The sequence below is a fragment of the Zootoca vivipara genome, chromosome 2, assembly GCF_965207765.1.
Source record: "Zootoca vivipara chromosome 2, rZooViv2.hap1.1, whole genome shotgun sequence".
NCBI classification, from domain to species: Eukaryota; Metazoa; Chordata; class Lepidosauria; order Squamata; family Lacertidae; genus Zootoca; species Zootoca vivipara.
In genome coordinates this window covers 79,096,744-79,120,301 of record NC_142584.1, presented here as the reverse complement: position 1 = coordinate 79,120,301, position 23,558 = coordinate 79,096,744, and the positions used below count along the sequence as shown (strand labels likewise).

Genomic DNA, 23,558 nt, shown 5'->3' with positions numbered 1-23,558 from the left:
GGTACATTGGCAGACTTAAAATTGTGATGCAAGAATTTACTATTACTGCCCAAGCCCTGTCCTTATTTAGCTGCTACAGTTTGAACCCAAACTAGTAATGTGCTGCCTTAGGCCATTGATCTTCCTATTCGCCTCAGCAAACCTTGAAGATACCAAATCACATATGAGAGTTTCTCCTCAAGACCACTTTGTAGCTAATTCAGAACCTTGGGCAATAATACCCAAATTCTAACTCCAGTAAGATAGATAGCCACAAATCTTACAGAAAATAAAAAATGTGTTTGAGAAACTCAAGCTTTTTTTGGAATCTATGAAGAACTGCTTAAGTCAACGATCTCTCCCTCTCTCTCTCTGTGTGTGTGTATGCGCGTGATTCATGTGGGTATTGCTATATTGTCCTCTTGTATATTTGTTTATAGTTTTACAAGCAAAGGAGTGCATTAGTTGCATAGCAACGACTTGGATCTAAAATTATCCTTTGCCCAATATCTTATGTCATTCTTGCAGCTTGGCTAAGCAAGAGGAAGTCAGTGATATATTGTTCATCCTGCAGTGTGGAATGTGGGAGAGGAAAAGCCACACGTAGGCTTGTGTGGGTTATAAGAGGCCACAACTTTATTGATTACAGCTTACTGAGTTTTGGCGTGGCATAGGATGGGATCCAGTTATCAGGCAGCTGTTGATGGAAGTTGCACGACTTGCAGGCCAACCACTGTGTGCACTGATACCACTGATATCCTATCCTACAGCCTGGAATGAAGTACGTGTGCTGCCTCCCTGAGGCCTTGAAGCACCACCCAGGATCCCTTAAGGGGATCTCCCAGAGGGAAGAGAGGTGCTCATCCCTGCTCTGGATTCAACCCAATGCCTTTCCACTTGCAATAATGAGTTGGGGTGAAATATAAAATAATGAACAACAACCATCAGAACACAAATGTTGCTATGAGGAAGGTCAAAGACCCACACCAGTTGTGAATGTGCGTGTCAATCAGTAGCTAACCTTCCTTCATAGCAAACTTAAGTCTCTTTCCTAAAAGTTCTCCCTACACTCTGCTCCCTGGTCTTGCTTCCTGAGCTCCACTGGCAGCACTGGTTGCTCCTGAGCAGTGGTTGCCACACAACTGGGCAGTGCCCTACAGCGGAAGCAGCACTAAAAGGGTTTGGGTCTGCTTCCTTCCCACATCCCACGTGGTGCAGCAAATTGATGTTTCCAGAAAGCGAGGTCTGGGGCTTGTAAGTTATCATGATCATGCAGGAGCTTGAGGAAATACTTAGCAAAGTTTTGAAGGGTTCCTTTAAAAACAAAAACACTTCTTTTTAAAGGATTTGGGAAATGTAGGCATTTCCAGAAAAGGGATAGTACATTATTGAGTAATATCTAAGGTATTAAGAGATCTGGGATTCCATGATAACATTTTGGGGGGGATGATCTGTGAAGAAAGCTTTCCTAGACTGGCTTTATTATACATAAGAAGCATACCCAATAAATAATTTGTTTGAATAATATGGGTTGGATCCCCCTCTAGAGCTACACCCGTTGAAGAAATGATAGCACTGACAACATTCTGCAAATAACAGAAGGCTCAGCACAACATGGTTTTTAGCACAAACACATCTTGGAATGGTGTGCAACACTTAGAGCAATACCTGGCAAATGTTGCACAAGGCCTTGTTAAAGAGATTGCACAAGAACTCGTGCTACAGAACAACACAGTTGGATTTCAGTTCTCTTTGCTTGCACAACGGTTGTGTGCTACATTAAGAAAAGCCCCTTCCTTTTCAGAAGGCGCTGCTCATTTGCAGAACAGCATATCCGGATTCAATAGACATTTTGCAGCATATAAATGTAATTTACTTCTAATTCAATACAATGAACTGGTAATCAAAATGTTACTCACCTTGTATTTTGGAATAGTCTTTAGAAGTTCTTTCACTGGAACATCTGTGCCCACCACTCCCAAAAGAATGCCTTTCGATCTCTATTTTAAAAGATTTTTTTTTTGTTTGGGGAAAAATGCAGATTAGTTGGAACAAACAATTACAGTTAGAGCACAGTAATTCAGTCAATAAGTATTTCCCATATGGATTAAAACTGCACTGAGCACCGCCGATAACTACCGTAGCTAATTCTTCCAACTATTTGACAAGGTATTATGGGTGGCTGCAGCTAATCTGGCTGAATACGCACACAAACAAAATCAATAGATGTCTTCTTTACCCTACCCTAGAAATAAAATCAAAGGTTGTGTGCAAAGTTGCAGCTGATAAGGATGCTTTCAATTAAACACTCTGACTCAGGAAGCCCCATCCAGACAAAAAATATGGCATAGAAAAATGCAATTTATCTTCTTTTTCCAAATAGCTTGCGAAGCCCAGGAGGCAAGAATTAAATGTGAAGGGCAAGGTAAATGCAAATATAAAATGTAAAATAGATTTTTAGAAACCTAGATCCCTATTATAGAAATATTTCTGGATATATACACTAGCACTAAGAAAAGAATAATTACAGACATTTGCTCCAATCGGAAAAACCACAGTGACAGCAAAAGCACACGCTTGCGCCTGTGTGCACAGATGTATAGTATCTTATGCACAAACATGTGCACATGTTGCTGCAGGGAATTTCTATGGTAAAATTGGTTACAGGTGCACATGTGTTACCCTTTTCCTGCCTGTGATCTATTCTGCCTTGAACAGTAGGCTGCTGTGCGCCCAATACAATAGTGTGGCAGATCTGAAGAATTCAGGGCAAGATTGGGGTGCTTAGATCCTATTGAAACCTAACAGCTTCCAAGCATAATTAAAAAATATATTTAGCTTTACCTGGATTGCATCCTATTTGATGTCCCCAAACTATGCTAAACAGTATTAAAAACCTTGATATTTGTATTTTTAATGTGTGCTGCTTCTTAAAAAGGGACAAGGTGTTTTTTATTTCAAGAACCACTGAAAGTTTACTTTTCAGTTCTTTGCTGCTAAGTATGTTGCATGGCCTTTATTTTAACACCAAGTACACATTTATGGGGGGAAAGGTAGAGGATCCCAACAGTCGAGAAATGCATAGCTTCATCAAGACGTTCACATTGGTGCTGATTTTGTAGCACATGGCTGGTGTATGGCGCGAGTACTTACAGTCTCATTTTGCTTACTAAATACTGGCATGGCAACAGTGGTCATCAAAACCAATCCCTGATCGTCTGCAAGCTACATTTAAAAAATAAGAAGAGATATTAATACAGAGCAATATGAGATGGGACCATTATCAAAGCATAGCTATGAAAGCATCCAAAGAAGTTATCTTCTGATTAATGGAAATGATGTTTAGGAGCCCATCGCAACCTGCATTGCATTGCTTTTTAGTGCATCTAAGTGAGGCTCAGTCCAAAACATGTGCCTATAGGAAGGTGTTGTTGAAATCATCTTTCATTTAAAGAAAGAGAAATACTGGTATATTACTGCAATCTTTTACCCATCTGTTGGATATGTATTGAATATTTTTGTATGTAGACAAATCTCCCTTAATTTTCTTCCATTTCCACTTCTCGTGGGATCCAAATTACTGCATTGTCCACAGGTTTTTTGTTTGTTTTTTTTGCAGGATGAACACTCTGATAGTAGTAGATGATGGTAGCCTTTGAGCTAGTACCTAAACTCCACTGGGCTGCTTCTTACATGGCTTTCATGCCAGCTTGGTAAGAAGTGAGTTGAGAGCTTATGGCTCTCAGCCATAGTCATTTCCACAATCTCCGATGCATTGCAGCTATGTTAGAGATCATGTACGACAATGCTGCTGACCTCCGTGAACTCCTGGCTCACAGACTGCATATAGCTCATGCAAACACAGATGACAGGCAAATTCCCTGTTAGCGAAAAAACAGTGCTGAACCAGTCTTCTACCTCCTGCTTTCCCATGGCCAAATTCAGCCCCAGCATTGGGAAACAATCAAGTTCTATGTTGTCACCAAACATATGGCAACCACATATTAAGATTGTGACTAGAGAAACGGGGACATATCCCCCCCCCCCCCGCCCCGGTAGATTTGTGATGGACAATTTTGACTGTTTGCGAAACTGTTCCTGGAAGAATATAAAACTAAGTCTTTATATTATTCCTCATATCTCAAAGTTCATATCTCGAAGTTTTTTTTACCTGTAAAGCTGGTATAATGTGGTTTTGCCAGTCAGTGGGAGTTGAGGCATTAATAGTTACTATACGATAGCCTTTCATGTAATCTTATGAACAAAGTACACATATAAAGAATTGCTTTATATGGATTACTACTCAATATACTATTTATTTACAAAGCACATTATGTGGGAGATTAACACTGTGACAGGATATACAGAATTAAGTCACACACACCACACACACACACACATGCACTAAACTAGTCGGGGGCAAGCATATGTTTGGAATTTTAAAAATACTGTATATCTCTCTGGATCTTCCCTCCCACACAATTCCCACACATCCCTCAATCCCCTCTAGCCAGGGGCTGTTGAAATGTTCCCTCCCAGCCACAGTGACATCACTTGTAGGAGCACAACAATGGGTCCAGACAGTATGGCTGAGGTTTCCAGGGTGTAGTGCCAGAAAGCACGTGAGTTATGCACTCAGGTGTGCCCCCACAGTGTCCTGTAGCACAGCACTTTGGGTGGATGCAGAGTTTTGCCATCTTACAAATGTATATTGGCATGGATAGTTTACAGGTACAAAGAGCTATCAAAACACGCTGCCATTTCCCCAGGGAGAAACAATAGTTCAAGCAGTCCACCGCCACTGAGAGAATACCACACCTCAAAGTATTTTAGAAAGTCCATAGCAAAACATCCAACATTTAGCAGAATGTGTATTTAGCTAAAGCACCTGATGTTATATTGACAGGTAGGGATTGAATAGAAGTTATGGGCTGACTCTAGAATTAAGCATCTATAATGGAGCTGATTTCTCCACCCCTCCTTCCTGTAAAATAGGGTGCAATGTGGCATGGGGAGGGCTGAGGGGGGAGGAAGGATCCTGGAAAACTTGGCAAAAGTGTATTTCACAAGCAGAGCTCCCACTCTCTGAGGTTGCCTGATGTGTGTGTGTGTGGGGGGGTCACCCATCTGCCCATGCTACAGCCTACCATTCAGTAGGGTCCCCCCAACTCTTGGTGGACCATTTTTGAGGAGGCTGCAATGCAGAGGAGAAAGCAGGTATGTCTGCTTCTGCCAGCACTGTTATGCACACTTAATTCTGAATCCAACTATTCATTTTTCAAATTGTTTCACAGCCATTTTATTACATGGCTCTTTGATATAATTAGCAAAAAAACATGGCCAAGACATGATGGAAGCTGGAGGGTGTTGTTTTCTCTTTGAAGGCGGTGAACCACCCAAGCAATGTTGTTCCTGGACAGTCAACAAATGCCTAAACAAGCAAATGCTTTAATTGGTATATTCCACTGGAATCCATAGGAATTCTGTTATCACGAAATAAGGTAATCATAAGCACGTGTAAGTTTAAATCTAAAATAAAATACTTTTTAAAAGATGATAAACCAAGTGGAAATTAGCTAGCTTCTGAAGACAGGAGTCTTAACGTAGTTAGTGAAGGAGTCCCATGGGTTCAAACAACATATTTATTAATAATTTGTATAAACAGAGAAGTAGGACAAAAATGTTAAATGGCTAAAGCATCAGATTGAATGTTTTTACAGCTGCCAAATATCACTATTTTCTGAACTGGAAAGCACATTGTGAAAGGAATGCCCAACATGAATGAAACTGTTCAGACATTATGCATTTGCTTTTTAAGTTATAAAATGGTTACTTTCTGTTTAAAGGTTGTTCTTGCCAGGGATGCAAAATATCAGGGAAAATACAAACTCAAGAAACTGAAACGTAAAGAGTGGGAAAGGAGAAGAAACCTAGTTAATATAGGAAACAGAAATGTAGTGAACTATATTGCCTTTCCGGATGGCCTATAACGTTGGAAGGCAGATTGAAATTAGCGTATAGAAATGAAGCTGGCAAGCATACCAAAAAAGCAAAGAAGAGCAAGAAATTGGAAGTAGCAGCCAGGACAGATAATACTGCAGAGAAGGTTATGTGAACTGTAGTCCAACAACATCTGGAGGGCACCAGATTGGCGGAGGCTGGTGTCAGGGCCGGATTTAGGTTTGATGAGGCCCTCAGCTACTGAAGGTAATGGGGCCCTTTATATGTCCAGCTGTCCTTTGTCAACAACAAACTGTCGCTGTTTTTGTGTGTGTTGCATATATGCTATATCAGGGGTCACCAAACTACGGCCCCCGGGCCGGATGCGGCCCAATTGGCCTTCCAATCCGGCCCACGATGACCCCCGCCGCCCGCTGCCGCCGCCCGCTCTTACAGCACGCGGCGACGATCTTAACAATCGGCAAAAAATCGCCGAAAATCCTTTGTGCGCATGCGTATGGGCCCCTCCCGACCCAGAAGAGGTCATTTCCGATGCACTTCCAGGTCGGGGGAGGCCCATTCGCATGCACACAAGCGATTTTCGGCGATTTTTTCCCGACCGTGTGCATGTGCGCATGCGCACGGGTGTGCACTCCCCCGCCCTCCGGCCCGCTGCGCGTGCACTCCCCTACCCTCCGGCCCGCCGCGCGGTAAGTCTGGGGATCCCTGTGCTATATGATAATTTATGGACCTAATAGGTATCTAAAGCCATTTGCACGTAACAAAATATGTATTTTATCAAAGTAATTGTTGAATTGAAATACAATTAAGAAGAAGTATTTTAATAGTGAAATACTTTTAATCCCCCCCCCCCACACACAAAAGAGTGGGGCCCTAAGATACAGCTTGTTTAGCTTATACATAAATCCGGCACTGGCTGGTGTAGATTATTTATGCTGCAAAGAGAATCCCCCTTGCATCAGGCTGTTCCAGCCCCCTAGCTGTTCCAGCCTCTGCTTGGGGAGTGCTGCATATACAGAATTCTCCATTCCACCAGCCCAATGTGTAAGTGGGCAGAAGTGTCACTGGCGGTATTCAGGCTAGCGAAGTGATATACCTGCCTCCTTCCAATGTCTTCCACCTCAGCCAGCATGAGCTGCAGGACTGCACACTGTTCTCCAGCCCCAGAGGTTGGCTGCACCCTTAGATGCCCTTGAGTTATCTCAGGCAAAGATAACTTTGAGGACAGGAACTGAGATGTGCTGCTCCATGGATATGATGGCTTCCAGGGAAGCAGAAAAAACTTTCAGAAATTCCATGAGGTAATATGTCCATCTTCCACAACACTTTGCTACCGATCTCAAGAGTCATTCCATTCCTATCCTTTATACCTGGTCAACAGAAGATGCTTCAAGCATCTGAAAAAAAGTGGTCTCTAGTCCACAGTAAGTTATATATTGCACCATAAATCTGTTAGTCTTTAAAATACCATAAGGTTAATATGGTTGCCTTCCTGAAACGTTCCAGCTTAACTCTAATTGTTATGTTAGGGAAAACATTAACATATTATGTAAGAAGCGGGAAGCCACAAAGCAGAAGCAATTGAAATAAAAAAAACAGAGCAAGTCTTCCAGACATTGCATCAAGCTTTCTGAATGTTTCTCTTTACATAAATAGGTGAACAGAGCTGAGTCACTTTTCCTAATGGAACTTGTTAACTATGAGTTGGTGACCAAATAAGAGAATTTCCCCCCAAAGATTAATGTAATATAAAATTTAGCCATCCTTGACATTGCTATATATTCCTGGCCTATTAATTCTATTCTTCCTAGAAGTTATTGTACTGTATAGCTGAAGGTGTTTAATAAGCTAGTTCTAGGCAGGATTTTAATAAAGTAGAAGAGCAAACCAAGTGCAAAGTTTTATAAAGTGAGGGTCCAGAATTCTAGGCATGCATAAGAGAACTGTGGGAAGGTAGGATCAAGTCTTCCTCCTGAGCCTCACACCTGGTACATAGATGGATATGTATGGCAACACAGAAAAGGAAGGCAGTGGTGACACAGGAGGCTAGTGGAGAGTGCAAACGGACTGTTTCCCCCCAGCTGAGACAACAGAAGCCCAAAAGTAGGCAGAGTGAGAACCAGTGTCAGGTGGAATCGACTAATTCTAGTTTGGTCTTCATCATCCACCCAACAGTAAGCAGGCACCAGTGCTCAAAACTCCAAAAAGTGGGAGTGCAGTTTCTGGGGAAACCCTTTTCCTGGATGGATTGAGAAAACAAGCAGTTCCCCCTGATAAGTGATTCGAAGCAAGCAAGCAGCCAGAAAGAGAGAGAGAGAGAGAGAACAAGAAACACCAAGGCAAGGGAAATCTGAATACCTTCTGCCTAGATATTACAAATTCCACACAAGGTAGAATTTTATTATTATTATTATTATTATTATTATTATTATTATTATTATTATTATTAGTTTCTATTTCTTGGACAGAGGGCACAGTTCACAGTAGAGGCAGGGATTGCCGAAAGGCAGATGGAGGGACAATCTCCAAACCTTATTCTGAAAGGATTGTGTTCTTGGTTTTATTTGTAAAGAATGGTTTTGAATGCTCCCCTTCTAACACGACCAACCCTATAAACATTTCACATTACGCTTGGAAGACATGTTGTCCACATAGGGCGACAGCCTCCTGCTTTGGCTGGCCCAAATACTTCCATGCACTGTGCTCAGGCAGTACCGGTATGTGATGTATATTGTGTCGGAAGGGAGCTCCCCAACCCCCGCCCAACAAGTCACTGCAGCTCTCAGGAATATGGCCACTGTATGAGGTATTTTGGTGGAGACTTTAAGATTTCCAAGACCGGAGATCATTTACAAGATTTGTGCCTGCAAATCATGTTGTGTGAATTGGCCCAAAAGTTAGACCTTTTATAACAAGTGTTTATCGCTAGGTTAGTGCCTTAAATTCTAATACAAAACCCCCCCAACCCACCGTTTGTTTCTGTCAATGTTAATACCAACTCCTCCTGTGTGTGTGTGTGTGTGTGTGTGTGTGTAATAGAATTTATTTTTAAGATCTTCAGCATTCCTACTCCAAATAGAAGGATGTGTGTTTGTCCTTTGAAATGCAAGAATAATTAGATTAAACCCAGTAACGAAGTCCAGATTCTCCAACCCCCATTTGCTTTGATTTTTAAAGGTAAACACATTGTCATTTCTTTTTAAGTGCTATTGCAAAGGGGTATTTTTTTTACATTTCATGAGACATCTACATTTCCTAATTGTAAATGATATGCACAAAATTTAAATGGAAGGAAACTTCTTAAGAGATAATGATTTTGGGAGGGAGGGGGAGGAAGTGTGGGGTTTTTTTTGTTGAGAAATAGAACTTTGGGTTTTATATTATGACTCTCCTTTTGAGGTTTTTATAACACCAGTTTTTTTTTTTAAAAAACTATTCAAAGGACCAGTTCAGCATTTAACATAGTAGAATAGTCAAATTCTATAGGCTCACAAGATTCCAGGCACCGGGGGGGGGGGCTTCAGGATGCTGTGCATGTAATATAAGAAGAACTGGAAAATAAAAAACTGCTCTTTCCGCCCCTGAAAATAAATAAAACAGATTTACTTTTAGTTACAGCCTGATCCTGTGATGATCATACAACTTCTTCATAGGGGCCTACATGTGTAGAAGCCAGTCTTCATAGGCATGAAAAATGTGATCCAGTATGATTCAATTTTGTGATACACAGATCAGTGATTAGAGTCTACATGTGTTGGGATCCACCTATGCTGATGTTGATCATGATGCTCCTCCAGGCACACAAGCATTAGCTTTAAAAAGAGTTTAAATGCACCGCAAAGAAAATAAGCAGCAGCACTCCAGAAAAACAACAACCCATAAATAGCTACTGTCCCATTATATTGTTCCTTTGTACTTCATTTGGTTCAATTTAACTTTTTAGATAACTTTAATAAAAAATCCTTTAAAAAATTGCTGATGCACTTCCACGGCAATATCAGGGTTGCAAATTTTCCACTTTTCCTTGTAATTCAGCACCTTGAAGTAGGAAAAAGTAAATGAAGCAGCGAATGATAAATGATGTGTCTAGCTTTTTGGAAACAGAATAGTGTCAAGATAAAAGGACAGCAAGCCTTGCCCAAATAAGTTAAGACTCAAAGAGCAAAGAAGCTGCTGGAAACTTTGAGGGAGCAAGATTATAGTCTAAAAACATTTCGGGCAGGGGGGAACCATGTTTTCAATGAAGCAAAATTATTTTTTCCAAGGCTGACTCTCTTTCATTACTATGGCTAATATATAGTCCCTCCTGTTTCATACAGGCTCAGTACTAAATACCTCACAACAGGAATAAGGTAACACAGCTCAAAGCCTGCTGTTTCAACAAAGCAAGTAAAACAATGCCCCAGTGGGCTATTACATAGGAGTAGCTTATGCTTGAGGAACAGAATAAGTTAGAAACCAGGAGGGCTAAATACACAGATTCAAAGCCCAGAGTAAACTAATTGCTTCTCTGAATTAATTATTTGGGGTTTTGTTTATGGCATCATAAGCCTGGAAGGCTTATCCAAAAACCAAATTATTCGGACAAGTCCAGATCTTATTACAGCATGTCTCTTCTTACATAGTGATCTAGAACTCATATTCAATTCTTATGTTTCAGAAGTGCCACAGCAGCCCCTTCACAGGATCGGTGCCATTCCACATAGAAAGCTGTGTGAAACAGCACACCGGACATTCACTCTATTTACAAACCCCCTATGCAAAATTTAACTCTATGTCCTTGTGTTCATTTCAAGCAGTACAGTTAATCATATGCATTTGTAGATATGAGGTCTGTCTTGCATCTCACGCTGTACCAAATGTTAACTGTTTATATAGCCTGACCAAAACATCACACAGAAGAACTTCACAAAATAACAGATGGTTACAAGTTGAAAGATTGCCCCATACTGTTAAGCTTGTGTAAAATTTGTGAGCAAATTGCTGTCCTAGCTACGTCTCTTCTCTTTTTATGGTAGTCATAATTTTTAAAAGTAACACTTCCACCTGTTGCTGTAGTTCTGCTGTTTTTCTCTTTAACCTTTAGATGACTCTAGAATGCTTCCAGCCATTATTATAAGAAAGGCCACAGAAAGTTTGGTAACAAATACCAACAGAAATATCTAGTGAAAATATGTTTGATAAATGTTGACATTTACTGATAAATCATGGAAATGGATTGTACTGAAGGCACTTGGTTATTCTTCAGATGTTCTGTTGAATGACAGAAATAATTGAGTCGCCGGGGCATGACAAATGTTCCCTTTACCAATAAATTATAGGAATGTGAGTGAAATGTGGTCATTTAGGTTTTAACCTTATATACATTTGCCTAGAAGTCCCATTAACTCCATGGGGCTTACTTCTGAGAAGTCCTATATAAGATGACATTGCTGCTGAAGGAACTTTTGAGTTGCATCCACTGTTCTATTCAGAGAAGACCCACTGAAATTAATGGGCATTAGTTACTTATGTTCATTAATTTCATTGAGTTTACTCTTAGTTAGTACTAACACTGAATGCAACATTGCTAATTTTCTTACATTTATTGCTGGCAGCCGAAAAACGTATACTGGTAAATGTCAATTTGTCCTCAATTCCTACCGATGTCCGTTGCACCCATATTTTAAATAACATGCACACTGCTTCGTATCTGGTAGGAATTTATAGTAGTTAGCTTACTTAAAACCATTTTCAGTATTTATTTTTTTGCAATAAATACTTCAAATTCTACAGTTAATAGTAGCGTAAGAGAGAATCTGCCACTTGTCGCCAAAAAGGTTGTTTATATCCACAAAGAATAACCACACACAATCCCTAAAAGTTGATATGAGATTTCAAGCAGATAGAAATTTCAAAAAGTAAACTTGGATGGCAACATTGTTATTCTAGAATCATCTGAAGATTAAAGTGAGCATGTTTATAGAGACATGACCATTTAAAATGTTTATACAGAAAACATTTGTAGATGATACACAGATTCCAACAAAAACACAATACAAGTTCAGACACCATATGGCAAAGCGTACACTAGCATTGATTCAAGTCATTCACAAAGAAAAGCATCAGTCCTGCACTGGTCTTCCTCAAACAAACAAATGCCAAATGGATTTGAAAACTTCTCATCATGCTTCAGTTAGTTTGGGGGGAAAGTTTCAATGTTAAACATCTCCGTGTTATTCAGAATGGGGGGGGGGACTAATTAGTACACTCAACAAAACTCCATTTCCACTCAGAATTTCATACCAAGTTCATGTTAGCTATCAAACAACTCCCTGTTGCTTGATACAGATCTGAAGAAGAAGATGTAGCTCTGTAAATATTTCTGTTTGAGGAATGCCTTATGACTTCGTGAGCCAAATAAGCCATTAGATAGACACACATACACTGTGCATCCAATTTACGCTGCATGTCCTTAGCACTGCAACTGCTCATATACCACCAATGACCATTTACAGACAAGTTGCAAGGAATGGGGCTACTGCATATGCAAGCAACCTCTTTTAATGAGCAATAAGGGATTTCTACTAATGAGTGAAGGTAGAAGTTACTAGTGCCTTGAAAAAAACGTATGCAAATTAAGCTAGGAGCACTAAAAATACCACGACTGCATCCAACATCTGCTAACCATAGAAGAGGCTGGAGCTAAGCCTAGGAATAAGCAGCAGTGATATTACATTTTAAACCAAACCTGTGGGATGAAAACTAACTATGAGATTTGCAACAATAACTGAAAGACAATTATGATGCTGTTCAAGAGACTGAAGTAGAACTGAGACAATAAACCTGACTGATGAGAAAAGAATAACTATTACAATATGGAATCACTTAACAGTTTTGTAATATCACAAGGGAGACTGGCTTCTGAAGGCTGTTCCAAGTCAACTATAGAGAAACACGGATAAATTGCAGCAAGATATCTCCAACACCTATTATTGCTTCATTCTTTTCACTTTTCATATCCCTCTTTTATTTCCCTGTTTATTTCCCAGCGCAGGGCCCAAGGCTGCCTGGAAATTGCACCTAGTGGCTTGCAGGTCATTTTCCTAACAACGTCCGGTGGAGCGAATTGCGGTTACCCAATGTTTTGGAAATGGGACTGTGCATATGCTTAACGATGAGTTCATACTTAACAGGGCTGTTCCTGGCATTAAAAAGCGGTTCAAAGAATGAACTACAGTGATACCTGAAGGAAATGATTTTATTCCTTGGCGTTTGAGATGCTAAGAAAGCAACAATTCTGCCTTTAGAACCTAGAGTTTGTGACTCTGTGCTCAAGGATATATGGAAGTCTTGTAGATCTGTAACAATGAACAACAGCATATACTCCAGAGCTGGGAACTGGTGGCATGATATTGGCATACTCTTAATAGGAATCATATCCGCCACTACTTTAAACTGGCGATCATATGCCCATAACTGACACAGTGCTTTTACCTTGGTTGCCTTTGCCTTAACTCTAGTAATAGTCCTAACAAATCACTGTACACTGTACACAAAAGCCCTTTTCAGCTGTTCATTCCATGCTGAATAAGAGGGCAGCCCCAAAGTGACAGGCTCCACCCCCCCAAAAGCCATACAGATGTTCCAACTCAAGTATTCTCTCCCCGCCCCCTTTCCTGTGGGTAGTTAGTCTGAACTGAATGAACAACTAAAAAGGGGCTCGAGCATTTTGGTGGAAGCGTTTAACCAAAAATGGTTTTTACTAAATAATGCAGAAGAATAATGAAGCCACATTTTTGCTAAGTCTAAAAAGGCTACTAACTTTTACAAGTGGGTTTCAGGAGTTTAAAAAGATTGTGGTCAGCACAATCCTACAAAGTTGAGGCAGAAGTAAGTCCCACTGCGTTCATTAGTATGAGAATTTAGAATTGCAGCTGCAAGCATCTTCATAATGATTGTGCTTGCTCTGGAAACTAGAGTAGTTACCGTATACCGCATTTTTGCACTGATAATTGGGTTGGAATAGATTTGGCATTTAAAAATTCTTGGTCCTCAATGTATTATTTCTTTATTTACTAACTACATTTCGATACGGCCCCAAAGCTAAAGCTCCTTGGGTGGTCCATAAAACAGTTAAAGTGGTTTACACCTCAGTGACAGTTTGAGTACTCAGTGACCATTATCTTGCATGCATAGTTCTCCTCAAAGAAAACAACATGGAGGCTTCCATGTATGTGTGACCCTGTGTTTATCATTGGACCATCTAAACTACAGCCATTGGCTCTGACCTGGAGCCAAGCTACATGTGAGGCAGAAGAAAGATTTTTGTTTTTGTGTTTTAACTTTATTACTCCAAATGATCAAAGTAACAGCTCTGAGGAAAGGATCTTAAACCTGTCCCTATTAGCTTCCACCCCCCCCCTTAAAATTAAAATTGCTTGCCCCTGCTTTTTTCCCTTGCCTGCAGAAGAAAATATAGTGGGTGCATGTGTATTTTTCTCTTGGAGGAGAGAAGCAGCTGGGACAAGGAAAAGCTTAAAGATCGCCTCTGCCGTGCCAAAGGTTTTCTGCCACTCTGGCTTTTTTTATCCATACCATGCTACTTTATTCACTCTGCGTCGATAAAGCAAGTTGTGCAGCTTCATGAAACAAAATGAAAAACGGCGGCGGGGAGGGAGGCTTTCTTGCTTAATAATGGCAGGAAAAGTCCAGCTAAGCAGACAAACAGAGGGGCACTTGGACTTTTCCATTCAAGTCTGCTGATCTAGCAATAATTACGGTAAAACAGACGTGAGGGACGAGGCTATTTTGTTGTAATCATACAGGAATTCTGGGAGGCTAAATGCTGCACCCCTAATAACACAATGACATTCTAAAAACTGTAGCAGTGTGTGTATATATATATACACATGTGTTTCAATTATATTTGTGAATTATACAAGAATGATGCAACAGGCATCAAGTGATATGTTGTGCTGGCCACAATTGTTGTTTGTGATATCATGAAATGCAATGGGGTAGCTCTGGATCATACCATATCAAAGCAGAAGCTGTACAACAACAAGAGCATGTTGCATGGAAACCTCCTTGGACAAACCATATGCTAGATGTACTGAGAGGCTTTTGATAAGACAATACAATAGGGACCAGTGAAAGGATATAGCCATGCCATGAATCCCATTGTTCCTCCGGTGGGGAATGTAACGGCCTAGGGATGGCTTCTTCGTAACTGCCATGTCCATTTGATGGTTGCCTATTATTTTCAAAGTGATAACAAAATGGATCCTTTATTGTGCAACTCAGCAGTCCACTCCATGTCCATTTTGTTCAAATAGCTCTCACATTGTGTCTGAATTGTAACTCTCAGTGGGTGACTTGACTGCTTACAATGCCTGGCTTTGATTTAAGCAATGTTATGCTCTCCAGTTCATTACAGCTGTGACATTGTAAAGCATTTCACTGATCACCATTGTACCATATTCATGACACTGTGGAAACATGAAGAGTTGGTGATTTCTTTTGAATAAGTATTGATTGAAAATAGTTTACCTTTTGAGCCTGAGGAAGCTGGAAAAAAACAAGAACAAAATAGAACAAGCCATCATTATATAATTGATGTGATATATTAACGTGAGTTTAGCTGCTTCATTAATTTAAAAAAAATCACCGAGCTAATAAAAATAGAGGAAGTAACAGGAGAAATATTTCCAATTAATTCAATCTGCTGCATAAACATGGGACTATAGGAGGAACGAAAGGACAGCTTGTCTGCTAAATATCACTAGCACTATGCAATTTGTTAAAACACTGCAGTGCTAGAGGAAAGGGATGGTTTCCCCAAAAGATATGGTATCACACTTGAATTGTGAAGTTCCATCTTCCTGTACACAAATATAATTCAATGTAGAGGTAACTGCATCGTTTAAAAGGCCTTTCTTGGATCTCTAAGGCCCCTCTTACTGTTAAGATCCATTCCAATTAATGGACCGTTCAAAATACACATTCATAATTGTGTGTGCACATATTTAAACGCAAGTATGAGCTGCATTTGAGTGCCTGTGCATAAGACACAATTATGATTTTGTAAACGAAAGCTTCATGCTACTAAATGGCAGAATGCTACTGTCACTACTGAAACTGTCACAATTATTTGAGGGCTGAATTGCAAGAACTGTAAAATCTGTGCCATTTGTCTTACATACTTCCAAACCGATCAAAGTTGCTGTTGATATCTAAATAAAGGCATATGCCAGTGAAAAGCTACACACTAATTTATGTCACTGAAATCAGTGTGAGAGATGATTTAGAGATTTCAGTAGGAGAGCTGAGAAAATATTTGACCCTTCTGTTGAAATCACTAGGCCACTGAAATGCTTAACTTTGCCTACATTACTCCTAAAGAAGACATGCTGATTCAGTCCACATAGATGTACTCATCAGGTATACCATGAGCTACGACTCAAATGAACAATCCAAAATAGGGCTCTACAACTGTATATCATACATTATAGGGATGAGGGAGAAGATGGCTTGCATTTTAATGTGAGCGTACTTAACTTGCCCTTCCCAAACCATTATATGACTCGAAACGCAGCTATCCTTCAAACTCTTGTTTTTGCAATGCACAAAAGTATACAAAAGGGTGTATTTTAAGGGAAGGTGTGCACACACAAAAAGTATATTAATGAAAGCAATGTGCAAAAGTGCATTATATTGGTGAAAACTTCCTGAAAAAAACTGCATACAGAAATGTGCAATGTGCATGAAAATACATATGGGTTTTTGTGAGAACTTTTAACTAAGCATTGCAAAGTGATGTGGAAATGGAGTGAACTGAACTTGAGGCTGGAAAAGTGAGAAATCCAAAGGGACAGATTTGTCCATCCCTACACACACATTACTAGCTAGATAAAACAACTACATTGCATAGTCCCAACTCCGGGGGTGGGAGGGTAGCCACTATGTCTGGTATTTTGTCAATAAAACTGAGCATTAACCAGTAGAGTCAATTACAAGCGCCCCACCTCTCTGCCAACACACCCACACACCAATCCTTTAGTATTTTCATTCAAACTCAATTAACTTCCAACCATGTGCCTGTCTTGAACTGATCCCCTAAGAAACAATGTCAGCAGCAAGTGCTTTCATTAGAAGCATCAGATGAAGACAGAAAACAACAACAAATTTACAAAATTGCATGCAATGTAAAAACACAGATCAGTACTTGCCAAAGAGAACAGCTGATAAAATACTTCCCTGCTGGAATCTACGAGTTGCTGACCTCTTCCTTAAATATTCTACTTCTAATTTAGTAGGGAGATGCTGAAAGTTTCCAACGGACAAGTGCAAACATTACAGGAAGAATCCATGTTCCTCCTAGCCAATTTGACTTCCATCCAGTCTTGCTTGCACTGACTGCCATGCCTTCAGTATCACCAATTGCTTGTTTCAATTACATGTTTCCCGGCATGCATTCTTCACACATTCTAGGTCATGAGTTTTACAGTTTCAGGGCTGCCATGCATCAACAGGGATTCTTGCCCATTTTGCTCATGGGAAGAAGAATGGGGAAGGGTTAAAAAGAGAGAATTATCCTCTGAATTCAAATGGTTCTGGATTAGAACCCTGAGAAGTGCTGCTGTGACATCAATGTCATGCTCCAGAATTTGGAGGACAAATCTTACCGGCACTGGAGCTGAGGCCTCTAGGCTAAAGCATATAGGGTGGTATCCAACTAAACAGCTCTGCTGGTGCTAGCAATTTTGGCTACACAGTGGCACTTCCTCTCCCTCTCCTTTCCACTTCCTCCTAAATATATTCTGGGGTTTTCCCCAATTCTGTGGAGCAGATTTTTTGGGGCATGAGGTAGTTGGAAGAGAGGGAAAGGAAGTGTCGTTGTACATCCAAAGCTGTTTGTAGAAAACCAATGCAGCTATGTTAAGGATGTATTTTAAGTCATATGAATAAAACTAAAAGAAGAATGACGGGCCAGTTAGACAGAAGTGGCTGACTTGCTTTACTTGCTTCCTGGCAGGTGAGTTGCTGTTGTTTACTGGGAGGGGAAAGGGCTGGGTTGAGGTTGGTGCAGTGGTACGGCACAGCAGAAGCACTGGATTGACTCCACCAGTGCCTTTCGATAGGCTGACCTCTGCACTGCTTCATCTCTCCTGGTAAGTAGGAGAGGCACATGATTGAAAAGCTAGCGTAGCGTCCCAGTCCCTCAGCTGCTTCTGCATTTAGGATAGCCTCCTCCCAAAATCTACTGGACCCAAATGGTTTCCATAATTTTTCAGGGAAGTGTTTGACTGACTCTATCCGGTTTGGCATTGTACTAGGCACACAGGCAACTGACTTAGTAACTCCCAGGTTGTCTCCTCCTCCTTGCCAGAAGAGTTCAAGCATCTTCTTGGTTTACTGAGGGAAACTGAGGGCAGTGGGGCAGCATGGAAGGTGGCTAAAGCATAGTCAGAGAAAAACTGAACCTGGCCATGCATGAGACACATATTTATGGTCAAGATGTCGTTGAATCTGTGTGGTCTCATCCAGTGGAGATATTCCGCATGGTGAAAAGATTGTGAACCCTTGTTCAACGAGGGCTTTGAAATAAACTGTAACAAATTTGAAAATAAAACCCTGTATACACCCCCCCCCCCCGGTCTCTTTCCACAGGGATGTAGAACTCACACCCAGTTCTTAGGTTTCATTGGTGATGCAATAAACACTCCAAAAAAAGGATGCAATTCTATATGGAAAGCTGTACCTTCTCACATTTAGCACCAGACATTCCTTCTATTTGCAACCCCGCTATGCAATATTTAATATACAATATACTTGCACCCATTTCAAGCAGTACATTTAATCATATGCATCTGTAGGCATGGGGGTCTGCATTTTATCTTATACTGTAGAAAATGTTAATTGTTTATATAGCCTGACCAAAACATCACACAGAACTTCACAGAGTAACAGATGGTTACAAGTTGAAAGATTGCCCCATACTGTTAAGCTCGTGTAAAAGCTGTCAACAAACTGATGTCCTAGGTATACCTCTGCTCTTTTAATGGCACCCGTAATTTTTAAAAAGCAATACTTTTGGAAACAATTTCAAATTCCCTGGATTGACTTCAGTTGCAAATAATCTGTAGGATTTAGGGCTCCTCTGTAAAAAAAAGAAAATACTTTAATTGTTTTAAACAACTTTTAAAATGACTTTAAATGTAGTAGTAGAGAGAAGCTGATCTAAAACATCCTTTTCTCGTTTGGTATTAGTGCAAGTCATCATTATTATCAGCCTCAGGCTTTTGACTACCACCTCAGAATTCCAATACAAGGAAGTAAGCAGCAGCTCCCAAAGGCTGGCTTTTGGAACAGTGTAGTCCCTGTAATAGCTCATTCATCAGACTTGAGAACGAGGAACCTGAGCAGTCCCCAAGGAAGATTCAAATTCATTCACAGGTCTCCCGCAGTCAGCGAGAGGGGAAGGAACCCTCGGCACCCCTTGTACACACGCAAGACCTGAGGACTTCACACTCGCTTGTGTTTCTCCTGCTCCACAGTCAGCTATGGCCTTTAATTTATTCCTATCCCATCTTTCTTTCATCATGGATCCCCAAAGCAGAGTGCAGCTGGTTCTGGTGGAAACTGCTCTGGGTCAAAATGAGAAACGACCTGGTCAAGAGGAAGAGAGGAGCCAGTAATGGACAAAGACCTGTGATTCCTGTATTCAGGCACAAGAGGGCAGCATAACTTATTGATGTCATGTGTTTACCACCTCTGGAGAAATGCCTATTTTTAGGGAGGGAAATAGTTAACATATAAATATTTCTGCAAATTCTTGGAAAATCAGCAGATTCCTATGGAAAGGGACTGGAAATAACTCATAGGAGTGAACAGATCAGGTTAAAGTGGCATGGATTAGAAATTTGACCACCCCTACTTCGAAAACAAATAAAATAAAGCTAAAGCTAAGGCATTTTCTGTTCTTAGTAATCCTTGCCCCGTCACATGTGCCCAACCTAACCCTGTGCCTGTTGACAAGCACATGGGCCAGGGTGGACTGCTTATGAAGAGTATATAAAATGACCCTGACTAAGCTGTAGCTCGGTTGAGTTGGGGAAATGTTTCTCAAAAACTTTATTCAAACAGTTATACAAAATTTATGAAATCTCGCATTTGCACAGCATTACTGATCCCAAGGCTTGGGAGTGTTCCTAAACTGTGCCCTGCTTTAAAGGAGAGGCGCATTACCCAATGTCGGCGTAGGCCACTCAGCTGTTTGACAAAATGTTGCTAATTTCAACACAAAACATGCTAATTTCAACACAAAATTCAAAACTCATTAAACTTTGGCTCAGCTCTTGTATTTTGACACCATGAATTCACCTATAATAATATGCAACGATGCTTAAGAAAATTATAGCTGTTTGGTGAACTTTAGCAAGAGTACAGGAAGAGTTCCAGCTCCTATGGAGCTGGAAGAAAAATTGGTCAAGTTTGGTATGTTGCAGAACACCTCTCTCAATTAATCTTTTTGATCCACAAAGATTAATAAATATATCGGGCAGTGTTGCATGCATGGAATGAGGTCCACTTGTGCAACAGGATTTTCACCCTACTCCTCCAACTGTGTGCCCCCCCCACTTTCCTCCCCACTGTGTGCAAGCAGGAGAAGGGAGGGGAAGTTTTATTGTATGAGCAGACTCCATCCAACAGACACATAGCCCACTAAGTACTAAAGTACTATGTTGCATTCTACCCATCACTTTGGGTCATTTTGGCCTCTTTCAGAAAGTGGCGTATATATTTTATTGAACTGGCCGGACTTTTGGTGCTACTACCTCTCATCTAAAAGGCTTCTTTAAAACATCACATTCCTAATAATTACGAGAAAGTATAATAAAAGTACTAAAACGTGACTATTCATTGACTGTTAACCTTCCAATTTAGTCCTAAAATGCTGTCATAGTAAATATAAAACTGGAAAAAAGTCTAGTAACTGCAGCACAGACCAAGAAATATCCAGTTCAACAATGGATGCATTCACATCTTTTTAAAAAAGTCTGATTAGCCATTATTCACAGTCACTAAGGGTCTGACTTGCTGGACACATAGTGTGACAACCAACTAAGTCATAACCAGAGGAGATCAATGCACTTAATTCCATTTTCTGATGTGCTCTGGGTGTGCTCTGCATGTGACTAACACTAGGTATCACCACCTAGCTCAAGAGCTAAGGAGCCATTGTGTGATAAATCTCCATTCTGTTGCTAGATTGTTTAGAAGTTAGTTGTATGAACAACTCACACTAGACCTGGTTAGGATTTTCTTTGAAATTACTTGTGCTGCTTTGACTGACACTTTGCCTCCTGAGAGGCCACAGGAAACAAACAATTTTCATAACAGTAGAAGCAAGAGTTCTTGGCTGACCCTTTACAGCAGAGCATACAAATTACTTATCTCTGCAAAACCCAGTGGGTACTATTGACTCCAGTGGCTTCTTCAGGCTCTGCCAAGACAAGAGTTGAGCAAAAGAAAAGGCTCCTCAAGCTTTCTAATCCTCAAAAGCAGAGTGTAACAGTTCATTTTCTTGCATCTAATGGAAATGTGTTTTTTTTCCTCCCTCATACCTTTGCCCAAGTACTATATATGTCATCTGTTTGTCTTTTGAATGCCAGCATTTTAAATTCAGCTTTGAAAAAAATATAAAGTTCACATTAGTATCTTACTTAAATAAAGGATATTCTGCAGTTAAAATAATTATGATTCAGTTTCAATCCCTTTCTATGTCTTGCACATGTTATCATGGCCGCCGAGACCACATAACAGTGGTCTTGAAAGATCTACATTGGCTCCCAGTACGTTTCCGAGCACAGTTCAAAGTGTTGGTGCTGACCTTTAAAGCCCTAAATGGCCTCGGTCCAGTATACCTGAAGGAGCGTCTCCACCCCCATCATTCTGCCCGGACACTGAGGTCCAGTGCTGAAGGCCTTCTGGCGGTTCCCTCGTTGCAAGAAGCCAAGTTGCAGGGAACCAGGCAGAGGGCCTTCTTGGTAGTGGTACCTGCCCTGTGGAATACCCTCCCACCAGATGTCAAAGAGAAAAACAGCTACCAGATTTTTAGAAGACATCTGAAGGCATCCCTGTTTAGAGAGGCTTTTAATCTTTAATCGATTATTTTATTCTTCTGTTGGAAGCCGCCCAGAGTGGCTGGGGAAACCAAGCCAGATGGGCGGGGTATAAATAATAATAATAATAATAATAATAATAATAATAATAATAATAATAAATATTTCACTGTTTTACAAGGCAGACTTATAGGCCAGTCGAAAACAACGTCCACTTGGAGGTCCCACTGAGTTCAATGAGACTTACTAAGAAGGATGCCTAGGACTGTGTTCCAAGTAAATTACAAGACAAATATTTAAGGAAGAAAAGACAAAGCTGGCTGTTTTGACCACTGGGGAATATAAAAACAGCTCAGATGAGAAATCACCAAAGCTCCCTTTTTATTATTGGAGGATATTCAATAATTACAACACAGGAAGGGCCTCAATCTGGCTCCTACACTTTAGTGGCTAATTTATTCATGGTTCCTCTTTTCCATTGCATTTGTGGCATTAAACTATGTTATGAAATTGCATTACAAACAATTAGCATGATAATAAATAGCTTTCCAACACACCTAGCACACATTTTCCTTTTTTATTGTCATTTGTTAAAATCTGAGAAAAAACATTTTTTTATGTTTACAGAATGTTTTTAAATTATCTACCACTCTATACCTATAGGAAGTAAGGGTGTCTAGGGGTGTGTGTGTGATATGCCAGTTGATATGTGGATTTCACATAGCCCTGTTCTATGCATGTATGCTTGGAAGCAACCCCTATTATGTACAAAGAGGCTCGCTTTCTTGTAAGTCTGCACAGAATGATCGCCATAAGCAAGCAAGATGCCCCTTCATTTAGTGGAGGGGGAGCTGTAGACAATGACCTCTCCGAACACTTGGAGCTATTTGTTGTTGTTGTTTTGTCATTTAGTCATGTCCGACTCTTCGTGACCCTATGGACCATAGCACGCCAGGCACTCCTGTCTTCCACTGCCTCCCGCAGTTTGGTCAAACTCATGTTGGTGGCTTCGAGAACACTGTCCAACCATCTCTCCTCTGTCGTCCCCTTCTCCTTGTGCCCTCCATCTTTCCCAACATCAGGGTCTTTTCCAGAGAGTCTTCTCTTCTCATGAGGTGGCCAAAGTATTGGAACCACAGCTTCAGGATCTGTCCTTCTAGTGAGCACTCAGGGTTAATTTCCTTCAGAATGGATAGGTTTGATCTTCTTGCAGTCCATGGGACTCTCAAGAGTCTCCTCCAGCACCATAATTCAAAAGCATCAATTCTTCGGTGATCAGCCTTCTTCATGATCCAGCTCTCACTTCCATACATCGCTACTGGGAAAACCATAGCTTTAACTATACAGACCTTTTTTGGCAAGGTGATGTCTCTGCTTTTTAAGATGTTGTCTAGGTTTGTCATTGCTTTTCTCCCAAGAAGCAGGCGTCTTTTAATTTTGTGAGTGCTGTCACCATCTGCAGTGATCAAGGAGCCCAAGAAAGTAAAATCTCTCACTGCCTCTATTTCTTCC

General features: G+C 40.6%; 1 protein-coding gene across 8 annotated transcripts in view; it reads right to left on the bottom strand.

Moving 5' to 3' along the window:
* The window catches only part of CACNA2D3 (calcium voltage-gated channel auxiliary subunit alpha2delta 3), a 503,883-nt gene that overhangs the window by 135,905 nt on the left and 344,420 nt on the right, over positions 1 to 23,558 (bottom strand). For 6 of the 8 annotated variants that reach the window (XR_015948236.1, XR_015948235.1, XR_015948234.1 and 3 more), the window contains exons 14-16: positions 15,472 to 15,489; positions 3,133 to 3,204; positions 1,899 to 1,979 (exon numbers count right to left, since the gene is read on the bottom strand). Coding sequence is in view for 3 of the 8 variants with exons in the window: in XM_088662249.1 (XP_088518375.1) it covers positions 1,899 to 1,979; positions 3,133 to 3,204; positions 15,472 to 15,489 (171 nt within the window). In the remaining 5 variants the exon portion in view is untranslated. The remainder of the gene's footprint in view (positions 1 to 1,898; positions 1,980 to 3,132; positions 3,205 to 15,471; positions 15,490 to 23,558) is intronic. The other 2 variants (XR_015948238.1, XM_088662250.1) reach the window with 1 other exon arrangement.